Source organism: Solanum pennellii, chromosome 8 (assembly GCF_001406875.1).
Source record: "Solanum pennellii chromosome 8, SPENNV200".
Taxonomy (NCBI): Eukaryota; Viridiplantae; Streptophyta; class Magnoliopsida; order Solanales; family Solanaceae; genus Solanum; species Solanum pennellii.
Genome location: NC_028644.1, coordinates 61,749,140 through 61,760,963, shown reverse-complemented (window position 1 = coordinate 61,760,963; position 11,824 = coordinate 61,749,140). Strand labels below are relative to the sequence as shown.

Below are 11,824 nucleotides of genomic sequence, written 5' to 3'. Positions count from 1 at the left end.
GAGCTAATGCTTCTAGCTTGGACTGGATCTCCTTCCTCATGTCTTGATGCCTTGAAGTTTCGGCATAGACTAGCTTTTATTTGTTTTAGCTTCTTAGAATACTCTTAGTTTAGTAATTTGATCATAGATGTTCTTGTGGTGATGACTTCCAGATTTTGGGGAAATAATAGATGTTGAATTTTAGAAGTTATTGAATTGTCTTTTATTAATAAGTTTAAGTCTTCCGCATTGCTTTATGTTGATATTAAATTGAAATGTTAAGGTTTAGATTGGTTGGTTCGCTCACATAGGAGGGTAAATGTGGGTGCCAGTCGCGGCCCGGTTTTGGGTCGTGACAATTACTTTGACCAATGAACATAAATTATTTACTTAATATTTATATGTTGGTCAAATGCATATTTCAAAGCTAATACTTTACCTGTCTAATAATAGTTGTCTATTATTGACTTGACACATTCCTTAATAAATAATAAATAACAGGGATAATATTACTATGTTATCCTTTGATTTTATTGAATATAATATTTGAGAAATGTAGTAGATGATAAATACTACTTCCTCCGTCCGATTTTATTTGTAATGGTTTCCTTTTATAGAGTCAAACGATAAAAACTTTGACTAACATTTTATGATGTATTTTTTAATTATATTTATGTACAAAAAATTGCAATTTATAGTACTCTTTGTATAGTTTCTGAATACCTAAATTTTTTGTTTTAAATATCAAATTAATATAATCTAATTTAACTTTGAGAATTAGTCAAATTGATTTTCAAAAAACGCAACATGACAAATAAAAGGGGACAGAGGGAGTAGTATTTAATAGTAAAGGTAAAATAGATACAAAAGGTAAATTATCTCTTAATTTTTTAAATTGAATAACTGTTAATGGACGGAGAGAATAAATCTCAAAGGTAAAATAAAAAAAATAGTGTACTTATGCATTAGTTTTGTGATATAAATGTTTAAGAACATCTAATTTTAAAAAAACGACAATAAAATTAAAGGAAATATAAATAAATATTTATAATGGCACGTTATTACAAACTCTCAAATATTATATTATATTATATATTTCTTACGACACTATTTTACAAACAAAGTTCTAACTGTATTCCTAATATTACGAAGAAGTTGTACACTCCCCACTAGCTGAAGCCAAACTTGACTACCCTATACAAATTTCGTAGAAGCTCATCATTGTCAAGTAACTTGATTTTATCAAATTTCGATTCAGTTCGATTCTTCAATTTTTGATGTTAGAAACATATTCAGCGTATATCAAATTGAATTGATAATATATATAAAAGGTATTTTTTTTCTTTCTGAAATTATATTTAGAATGGATGCAAAAGGCTTAGCTAGATTCTCTAACAAAAAAATGTATGTTTATTCAAACATATACTAGTTAGTTAGTTGACAAGAAGAAATTGCTTGGATGGTAAGCACCTCTCACTTTCAATCCAAAGGTTGTGAGTTCGAGTCACCGAGGGAGCGGGGGTGGGGAGCTCCTTACGAGGGTTGAAAAAATAGGGAAAATTACGCGGCTAAGCAAACTTATACTATTTAATTACTCATCATAGCTATAGTTTGCTATTTTTACCATTCGCGACTAACATTATACATAAATTACATGGGCTGACTTCGAGTTTGTATAATTAGTCATATTTATATATGTATAATTCGCCAGGATATACAAATATATATGTATAATATGCAATTTTTAACCTATATACATATACAATTTACCTCTCTCCCACTATTTGCCCTCTCTCGCTCGCTTTCTCTCCTCCCTTTCTCAATTTCGCTCACCTCTCTCATCCCTCTCCCAATCTCGCTTGTCATTTATACAAATGTATATGTATAATATACAGTTATATACAATTATATACATATATAATTCACCTCTCGACCCTCTCTCGCTTGCATCTCTCCTCTCTCTCTCTCAATATCTCTCACCTCTCTCTTCTCTCTCCCAGTCTGGCTCGCCTCTCTCCTCCCTCTCCCAATCTCTCTAGCCAAAAAAATACTAGTTAGTGATAGTTACTTGGACTTAGATTTTGAGTTTGTATAAGTCACACGTTTGTATAATTCAGAATATGTATAATATAATTTGCAACTTTTGTATAAAGTAATCTTGTATAATATAATTTGTATAATTGTTTAAAGTTAAGATGTTTGTGTTTGAATAAATTCATTATTTCAAGTTTATATAAAAATAACTCAATTATACAAACGTACCCGCAATTATACCAATGTGACAACATATATTGTAGCCTTACCCCGTAATTTGTAAGCTATAACTATAGACCATAATTAAGTTTGTTATATTGAGTATTTGTAAAAATCCATCTATAATAATTTAGTGACGTTAGAATATTATTAAAAAATATGACATATTTTAAGTAATTGAACACTTGAAAATACCAAAAAATTCCCAAAATTTGAATCAAATGTCTTATTGAAATATTTTGTTGTGTAAAAAAAATGTTCCCAAAATTTGAATCAAATGTCTTATTGAAATATTTTGTTGTGTGTTTAAATGGTTAATTAAAATAAATCATAATTTAAATATCTAAATAAAATTTATCAACAAAATTAGTTAGGGAGCAATGTATTAACCGGAAAAGTATAATAGTGAAATTCTCTTTTTGGATAAGTTTTGTCCTTTTAAGCTTTCTGATAGTTATATATAAATTTCTATTTTTTGGAACTTTAATAATTCATACTTTATTACATGCATAACTTCACATGACATAGTCTTGGCTCTTGGCCTCACATTTGCTTTCTAATAATTGCTTAAAAAATTTAATTTGATTATGTTTTAATTTATACCGCTTTGTTTCAATTTATACACGTTAACTTTATTTGATATAAAATTGGGATAATACACAAGTACCTCCTCAACTTATGCTCGAAATTTCGGAGACACAATTATACTATTCTAAGGTCCTATTACCCTCTGAACTTATTTTATTAATCATTTTCTACCCCTTTTTGGCCTGCGTGACACTATCTTGTAGGCCCAAAACTGGTTGACTTTTTTTTGAAGCTAGTGTCACGTAAGCCGAAAAGGGGTAGAAAATTACTTATAAAATAAGTTCAGGGGTAATAGGACATTAGTATAATATAAGTGTGTTTCTGGGATTTCGGGCATAGGTTGAGGGGTACTTGTGCATTCCCTATAAAATTTAAAAAGTTTTTTTAAATTTTTTTTTGTGATTTTATATTTTTATATATATACATATATATGATGGTAAGTTATTTTATTAAAGGTAAAATAAATATTTAAAAATTAAAATATTATTATTAAATATAGAAATGTATAATTCTTTTTAGAATTAACTAAAACGAAAAGTAAGTCATAGAATTTGAGGGGGAAAAGGTCTGAAATATGTCCTAATCTTGACCAAAATTGTTTTCACGATATCGAATTTTGGAAAGGACCTTTTACCCCTCTGCACTATTTAATAGTGTATTTTAAGGACATATATGTGCCCACCTAAACATTATAAATATTACATTAATACACAATAATGTGTCCACGTGGACACATATAAACCTTTAAAATAAAATATTAAATAGTGCAGGAAGTAAAAGGTCCTCTATAAAGTTTGATATCATAACAACAATTTCGGTTAAAGTTGGAGTAATTTTCAGACCCTTTTCCTTAAATTGAGAATAGTTTTATATCTGAATAAGCTTTCAAAAATGGACAAATTACGGAAATATACACCTTTTATTTCACTTATTCCATTATCCTCTATTACTTTTTTAAAAATCTCCAAAATTTCTTATTTCTTTAATGTATCCAAATTGCATATTAATGTATTTGAGTCAGTTTAATGTATTTGAGCTAGTTTTTAATGTATCTAAGCCAGTATTTAATGTATTTGAGCTACATATTAGGTATTCGAACTAGCTTTTAATGTATCTGGGCTACATATTAATGTATATGAGACAATATTTAATATATCTAAACTACATATTAATGTATCTAACCTTCAATTATTGTATCCGGTTTTTTTAATTTTTAAGGAATTAATGTAATTAAAAACTTATTAGGAATAGATTATAATTTCATATTAAAACTATAAGATTTATATAAAAAAAATTTAAAAAGTATCTTGTGAACTTTTATCTTCTTCTTTTTAATATTTGGAGAAATAATAAAAGGAAAAACGTAAAAAATCATAAGCTAATCATAACCAAAAAAATTCCAAAGAAAAGTATTGCCATAAAATCCTTAAAATGACTATTTGTTGGAGCGCACATCTCAAGAGGTCACTTACGTAAATGAAATTATTTAGCAAAATTATTAAATTTAATTTTGTATTGACAAAATTACTCAATCTTTCACTTTTCTAGTATAAAGTCACTTATGAGAAAAAAATTTCTTTACTTGAAAAAAAAAAGATTGTGATATGTGATAGTTTTACGACTTTATTCAGAAGTAAAGAAATAATTTGTACATAACCTTATCTACTATTCACCAATATCAAATGTAGTACCTTTAGACATATGAGATTCATTGCATTAATTTCTTCTAATTCGATTCATCAGCAAGGTATTAACCTTAGTTATATAAATTAGACAACCCTAGATTATTGAATATTATAAACGAAACACATCCAAATAATAGGACTTCATAGATGGTACGAATTCATATAGTCAGCCCTAACTACGTTGATAACATTGAAACACATATTATATAATCGTCTTCGAATATTTAAAGCTATAGTACCACCAATGATCGATATGCCTTTGCAAGAATTAATGTGGAAATTTTAGTAGCTACCAAAATCGAACAAAAGTAATTAATGTGGAAATTTTAGTACCACCGTCAATCTTTTAAAAAAATATATTTCAAATTTTTAAAAAAATAATCAATTTTTATCCAAGTTTGCCCGTCAACTTTTTTATTTTAAAAAAAATCAAATTTAATTCAAATTTCGTCAAAAAATTATCTACCACAATGTCAAATTGAGTATCTTTAGAAATGCGAGACTCATCGCATCAAGGTATTAACCTTACATCAATTAGACAACCTTAGATTATTGCATATTATAATCAAACATATCCAAATAGGACTACATTGATGGTACGAATTCATATAGTCGGCCTCAACTACGTTGATAACGTTATTATATAATCGTCTTCGAATATTTAAAGCTATAGTTCCAATAATGGTATGCCTTTGGTGGCCTTCTCTTGCAAGAATTGTGATGGCTGGAAGAAATTACCATATGCTTTTGACCAATATTTCAGCCTTGCATATATGTACTCTGCTCCAATTGAATCTGCCCAATACATAATACCTCCCCTGCACACACAAAGTTTAGAAGCTAATAAGTTGAATCACATGTGAAATGTAAATGGGAAATAAACAACTTTGTTATTAGATATAAGGTGTCGTCCTAGGTCCTCGATGCTGCATGAGTGTTAAGTCGTGCTCAAAACTCCTCCGACATAATTAAGTCCTACTTACTTATCTATTGTGTGTCACATCACCCTATCCATTGATGAAGAAGTGAAAATGACTTCTTTTTTTCTCAAATGCAACTTATGAACCTTTCAAATTACGATCTAAAGATTCCTTTATTTTGTAAGTTATTGCAATTGTTAGACGATATAGTCTAAGGTTGAACAATATACAAGCAAACATTTGATCCAAGTCTACTATCTTCCTATGATCTAGTCACTTCTCTTAAACTATAGAATAAAGAAGCACTTAAGGACAAGAATTGATGAAGAGCTCTTATAGTCATATACCTCTCTGAAGGGAACTTCATCCCATGGATAGAAGCAACATCAAGGTCTGATGCTCTTAGAACAACTCCTTCCTCAATTACTCGGCACGCCTCATTGACCACAGGGAAAAACAACATTTCCACAATTTCTTGGTCCATTACAGATATTGGCTGTCGAATTGCAATACAGCAAACAAGTTAGAGTACTCAGTGAAGTATTACATAGATAAGGATTACGACGAAAAAGAATCACAAGAAGAAAAGAAGATGTTACCTCTCCCCCCGGCATAATGCTTGCAAGTCTCCTAGACTCTTCAACTATTTTCAACACAGAGAGATCTGGTTCAGGGATCTTTCCCTTCTTATATAAGTAGTAGCCTCGTCCGTTTTTCTTGCCTGCATTTCTAAAGTTTAGTTTCCTAAAGCAAGACCTTGCTAAGAATATTATGAAATAAGTAGTAATTTGAATGCGAGAATATATCATCCATGCCTGTACGGCCATTTGCCATCATAAGTTGAACTAATGGACACTGGAAAGTGCGATCTGGAAATGCTGCAGCGAACTCCTTGACTGATGCCAGAAATATACTATATCCAGACAAGTCGAAAAGCCTGCAAAATTAAAACAAGAATTTATCGGAAAGACACTATAGCAGCTAAATTACAATGTCTCATTTTACCATCTATTTCTATGGTAACTGTTTGATACAGACTTTAAGCACTCACTCGAATCACATAATATCAAGATCAATGCTAACAGATCTAAATATTTAAGCTATTTACGGAAGATCACACGTCTATAATTTTAAGGCAACACATAAAGAGAGAGAATTGGGAGAGAAGATATTACTGGAAAGGTCCAATTCGCATGCCAAATTCAGTGATTACTCGATCAACTCTGAAAACATCAACGCCTAAGTTTGCCAATATCTCAGCTCCTTGCATGTATGGGAAAAATGTCCGATTGACAGCAAAACCGGTGCAGTTTTTCACCACTATAGGAATTTTTTGGATGATCTTAGCAAATTTAAGAACGTCGAGTATTACTAGTTTAGAGGTGTTTTCCGTCTGTACAATTTCCAAGAGCGGCATCACATGAGCAGGGCTGCAGAAGTAGACAAGTCAGAAAATTCAGTACAACCCAACGAAACCTGAAAGCTAAATTGATGTAGCTTATATACCTGAATAAATGTGTGCCCACAATGCGATCCTGAGATTTTGTCCTTGCTCCAATTACATTAAGATCAATGGTAGATGTATTTGACGCGAATATGCAATGAGGAGGACAAATCTTCTCAATTTCTTCAAAAATTGATTGTTTCAACAATACTTCCTCATTTACCGCCTGAGAGAGAATAGGAGATGAAGGTTTCCACAATTGTAAAAGTTATAGCTGATTTTAGACTAATCAAGAGCATTGAGCATAAAAATGCATTGATACAAAGTTAAACAAAAAGCAGTATGGATCCGATGGGTAACCTCGATGACCATGTCTACATTTGTGAATTCTTCATAATCCACAACACCTTTGAGGAGGGAAAAGGCTTTCTTCATTTTCTTCTCTAACAACTCTCCTCTTTTCACCAGGCTGTGGAGATTCACTGGGGTACAAATTATATGCATCAGCAACAGTTTAATGCTATATTATGGAAGAAATTCAATATTTTATATTAGTCTGTTCTTCCTCTTAGGGATTGTAACATGTTACGTTCTGTCTCCCGACTATGCATAGATATCACAGCTCGTAATTCTCATATACAAAGAAGAAACAGAGGAGAGCAATAAAAGCCCCTAAGATGATTCAGGATAAATGAACAAAACACAACAACCGAAAATGAACTCTCAGCTCGACCAAAGTAATGGAGGTCTTTCGAGTCCTGATTGAAGCATCCAAAGCCTGATGGACATAGTGTATTAGTTATTTGTGCTTCGTAAGCCATTCTACTCTTGTGAATGAACTCCTAGAACATATTTAGTGCTGATTCATTTTCATTGTTTTCTACATCCTTACATTTTTGCACTTCAAGTTATTAACAGAAAAGCTTCACTTAGCCACCAAAAAGTGTAAATTTCTACAACTTATATCTGTGTAATATGGAAAAGACATTCCGAAAGTGGGAAAGGTACCTTCTATTGATTTGAGTGACTTTAGCAGATAGTCGAAGTTAATTTCTTTGAGAATGACTTGTATAGAACTGAGTATAAGAGCTGTGGCAATACCGGAGCCCATTAAACCACCACCAATAACAGCAACCTTCTCTATTTTTCGGTGCTTAATCTTACAGTCGGTAATGCCTGGTACCTGTACATAGTAGAAGTTCCAATTGCTTCAAAGGATGACCGGCAACATAACATTTGAAAGCAGTTCTTAAAAGGGAATGGCTTACAAAAAACTAATAACATTGAGATTCTACCTTTGATGTTGCACGTTCAGCAAAATAAGCATGCAGCAGAGCTTTAGCGGATTTTGAGAGTACTAGTTCTCTGAAAACCTTGTCTTCCTACAAATAGCAGAAACTCATTAACTCGAGAACAAACAATCTAAACCATACCAGAAAATCTCAAAACAAATATCCGAAAGACAATCAAACTAACCACAGAGAAAATAGTAGAAATAGAGAAAACAAGGACTCATTCAGCAGACCTGAGTGAGACTATAAAAAGCTATCCTTTCAAGGACAGCTCAGGAAACAAATTCATATCAACAAGTCGACAACATACCCCCCTTCCGTCCCATTTCTACTTCCCTTGCTCGATTAGAACTTAGATTAATTTGTGAATGTATAATTTGCACTTATCAGTTGAAACTTCCATTCAAAAGTTGTGTAAACAATGATAAAAAGATCTTGTTATAATGATGTAATTGGTTCCCTGTGGACTTCGGAGAGCAGATAAATTATTTTCAGGTGCCGAACTTAGTAGAGGATGATAAAAATGACTTAGCACATAAACCTGAACTTGCATATTTCTTGCTACAAGTTTTTGCATGCTAAGAAAGAACTAGCCTCACCTTTAAAACTCCAGCATATCCTCCTGAAACGATACCTTCTTCTATCACATCAAGGCACACTTTATAATGGGGCATACTTCGAGGAGTCTTCAAAACCTGTTGTCTTTGAACTTCCAAGATAGCAGATGACTCATGTATAGGTTTAATTTTATCTGTCCTTTGAAGTGTATGAGTACGGGGTTTCCGCCCTTCTGCAATATCTAATGCCCAGAGACGAGAAACTGTTAAGAGGTCTTCATGAGAAGATACCACATCATCGATAATACCAAACTCCTTCCCTTCTTCAGAGGTAATGATCTTGGATGACTGTCACATTATAATAACTAGTGTTTAGTTCAAAGATAGGTGAAAAGGAAAATGGAGTACATCTTTTGTTAATTTCAACATAACTAAATCAATGAATCAATTCATTGGAAACTTAGCGAATGTCTTGTTCTTTTTAATCATTTTCGAGCCCTTTTAAGCCGAGGATAAGTGGCATACGATAAGAGGAGGTGCCATCAAGCAAAACAGAACACATAATATCACTAGAGATTGGATAGGTCTTACCATCAACATCTCAATGGCCTTTGATGTCCCAACAAGCCGTGGAAGACGCTGAGTGCCTTCAACCATATGTGTGACTTTGTCAACAACAACAATAATATATCAACAAACTACACTAATATAATGAAAGCAGACATGTTTACCTCCACAACCAGGAATAAGTCCAAGCTTTAATTCAGGTAGACCAAGTTCAGCCCTCGACGTTGCTATTCTAGCACTACACCCCTTAACAAAAAGAACCATAATAAACATGTATCAGATTAAATACTAAAAGCTACAAAAGTGTAAAACCATGAAACTGAACTTGAGGCAAAAATAACAAACCATAGCCAATTCCAAGCCACCACCAAGGGCGAATCCTTGAATAGCAGCAACAGAAGGCTTCTTTCCATCTACATTACAATAACCAAAATCAGGACAAATAAAGTTACTTATCGAGAATAAATCAATGGGAAACTGCCACCTAAACTATGACCAAAATCTCAAAAAACACACCTTAACTAAACTAAGGTCTTACTGTCCCTGGACTTATTATTTTGTAATTTTATACACCTTTTGTTTTACGTGGCACACTCCGTGACTCCACGTAATTGAGGCGCGTGAGAAATATTTTGATGCCACGTAAGTTAAAAAATGGACAAAATTAAAAAAAGAAAATAAATCGAGAGGTAATAGGACCTTAAAATATTAAAGTGTGTTTTTGAGATTTTGATCATAATCTAAGAGTATTTGTACATTTTCTCTAAATCAATGTATATTATTTTATGGTATGATAAATACTTTCAATTGTGTCGATCACAAGTTCAACCGATGCATCCGGTAGAAATGAAGTGTCCCCTGTGACAGACCAAGAAAAGGATTTTGTTAATTTACAACATAAATTATTACAACAAAGTCTTTTGAGTTTTGTTCAAATTTTATTATCATACTGACCCTTACTCAATAGTTATACATAAAAAGGAAAAAGGCATAAATTTTCCTACGAAGAGTCAGTTACATGTTCAAATTATTACATATCTAATATTATTTAAAGTGATAGTAATACGGCAATATCCTTTCGAAGACAATCTCAGTTTGTGTAAAAAAAGGGGTTGTATGTGCGTTTTCCCACATAAATAATATTATTTTAAAAAAATACCTCTCCTTGAAATTTTCTTTTTGCTGACGGAACAAAAAAAAAACAAATTTATAAAATACTTTAAAAATCTTGATAAGTATGTATGTAAATCAAATATTTTATTAGTGTTTTTTTGTGTGTAATTGATTAATCAAATATGCTATTGATAATATGAGACATGTTGTTTGTAGTTCATCGGAGAGAATAGAGAAGACAAAGATTGAGAAATCATTTTTTTTGGTGAACTTTTAAAAAATTTAGACAGTATAATCATGAATTTTATGCATAAATGTCATAAAATTTTCAATAAAAATCATTATCTTTCTCAAGATTCTTTTTCGATAATTTTCTCCGGTGAATCCTCCAGCGAGTTCAAATGGAAAAATCATGAACTTTGAGTTGAAAATTATTGACTTTTCGTGAAAGTCAGCAGCTACTCCACCCCTTTCTATTTTTAATACTTCCTTTTAATGGGCAGAGAATTGGATGTGCTTCCAACAAACAACCAATGACAACAAATGCAACTTAAGAACTCAAAATAAAGAAAAATATAAAAACTTCAAAAAAATTGAGTCTACCAATAAAAAGATTAAAATAGAAAGAAATTTTAAACAATTAATATGTTAAAAATTATAATGCATAATAATATAATAACCACTAAAACAGTGTCACGTTGAAATTCGCCATTTTAACATATAATTTTTTTTTTCTCAAGCATCTTATAGAAAGTGAAGACACTTTCTTTGCCATGACACATTCTAAAAAGGTATTAATATCACTTTAAATAAAATTAGGTATGTAATAGATCATCACAATGGTTTAAACGTATAACTAATTTTTTGACACAAATTTAAAAAAAATTTATGCATTTTCCCTATATAAAAATAAAATAATACGTGTTGAGTTATGATTATACCAGTCTTTTGAACTTTCTGAATGATGTTGATGTCAAGACCAACACAAAATTTGTCATCTCCTACAAAGTTTGAAACACAAATTGATGTCCAATCATAAAAACTATTACTAAACATTGTTGGGAATTAAACACACAACACACACAAATAATCTAGAGAAAAGAGAAACGGAACACAAACGGGACACACAAGAATTTAACGTGGTTCGGTTTCCCTACTCCACGACTGTAACAGGAGGATTTTTATTTCACTTGTGCTGCCTTGTGCTACTTTAGAATTACAAATACAAGGATCATATTTATAGGAAAACCAAATAGTTAACCTAGGGTTTCAGTAATGGGTCGGGCCGGCTCACAAGCCTCCACAAAGCCCAACAATCTCCCACTTGGAGGCTTGAAGAATTTCAACTGCCATCCACTTAGAACACTTGTATGTCTAGTAATCTTTTTCAACTCTCTCCTGCTACAGCGGCCTTCTCATCAGTCAA

The 11,824-nt window shown here is 31.7% G+C and overlaps 1 protein-coding gene across 5 annotated transcripts in view; it reads right to left on the bottom strand.

Moving 5' to 3' along the window:
- Positions 1–4,992: 4,992 nt before the first annotated feature.
- Positions 4,993–11,824, bottom strand: part of LOC107027328 (peroxisomal fatty acid beta-oxidation multifunctional protein-like) — a 13,241-nt gene continuing 6,409 nt past the window's right edge. For 2 of the 5 annotated variants that reach the window (XM_015228504.2, XM_015228505.2), the window contains 15 exons: positions 11,340–11,399; positions 10,087–10,143; positions 9,631–9,698; positions 9,450–9,531; positions 9,310–9,365; positions 8,761–9,066; positions 8,165–8,251; positions 7,878–8,052; positions 7,230–7,351; positions 6,932–7,095; positions 6,601–6,855; positions 6,241–6,362; positions 6,025–6,146; positions 5,773–5,921; positions 4,993–5,323 (listed from right to left, as the gene is read on the bottom strand). In XM_015228504.2, the coding sequence (XP_015083990.1) occupies positions 5,173–5,323; positions 5,773–5,921; positions 6,025–6,146; positions 6,241–6,362; positions 6,601–6,855; positions 6,932–7,095; positions 7,230–7,351; positions 7,878–8,052; positions 8,165–8,251; positions 8,761–9,066; positions 9,310–9,365; positions 9,450–9,531; positions 9,631–9,698; positions 10,087–10,143; positions 11,340–11,399 (1,976 nt within the window). In that variant the 3' untranslated portion in view covers positions 4,993–5,172. The remainder of the gene's footprint in view (positions 5,324–5,772; positions 5,922–6,024; positions 6,147–6,240; positions 6,363–6,600; positions 6,856–6,931; positions 7,096–7,229; positions 7,352–7,877; positions 8,053–8,164; positions 8,252–8,760; positions 9,067–9,309; positions 9,366–9,449; positions 9,532–9,630; positions 9,699–10,086; positions 10,144–11,339; positions 11,400–11,824) is intronic. The other 3 variants (XM_027918898.1, XM_027918899.1, XM_015228506.2) reach the window with 2 other exon arrangements.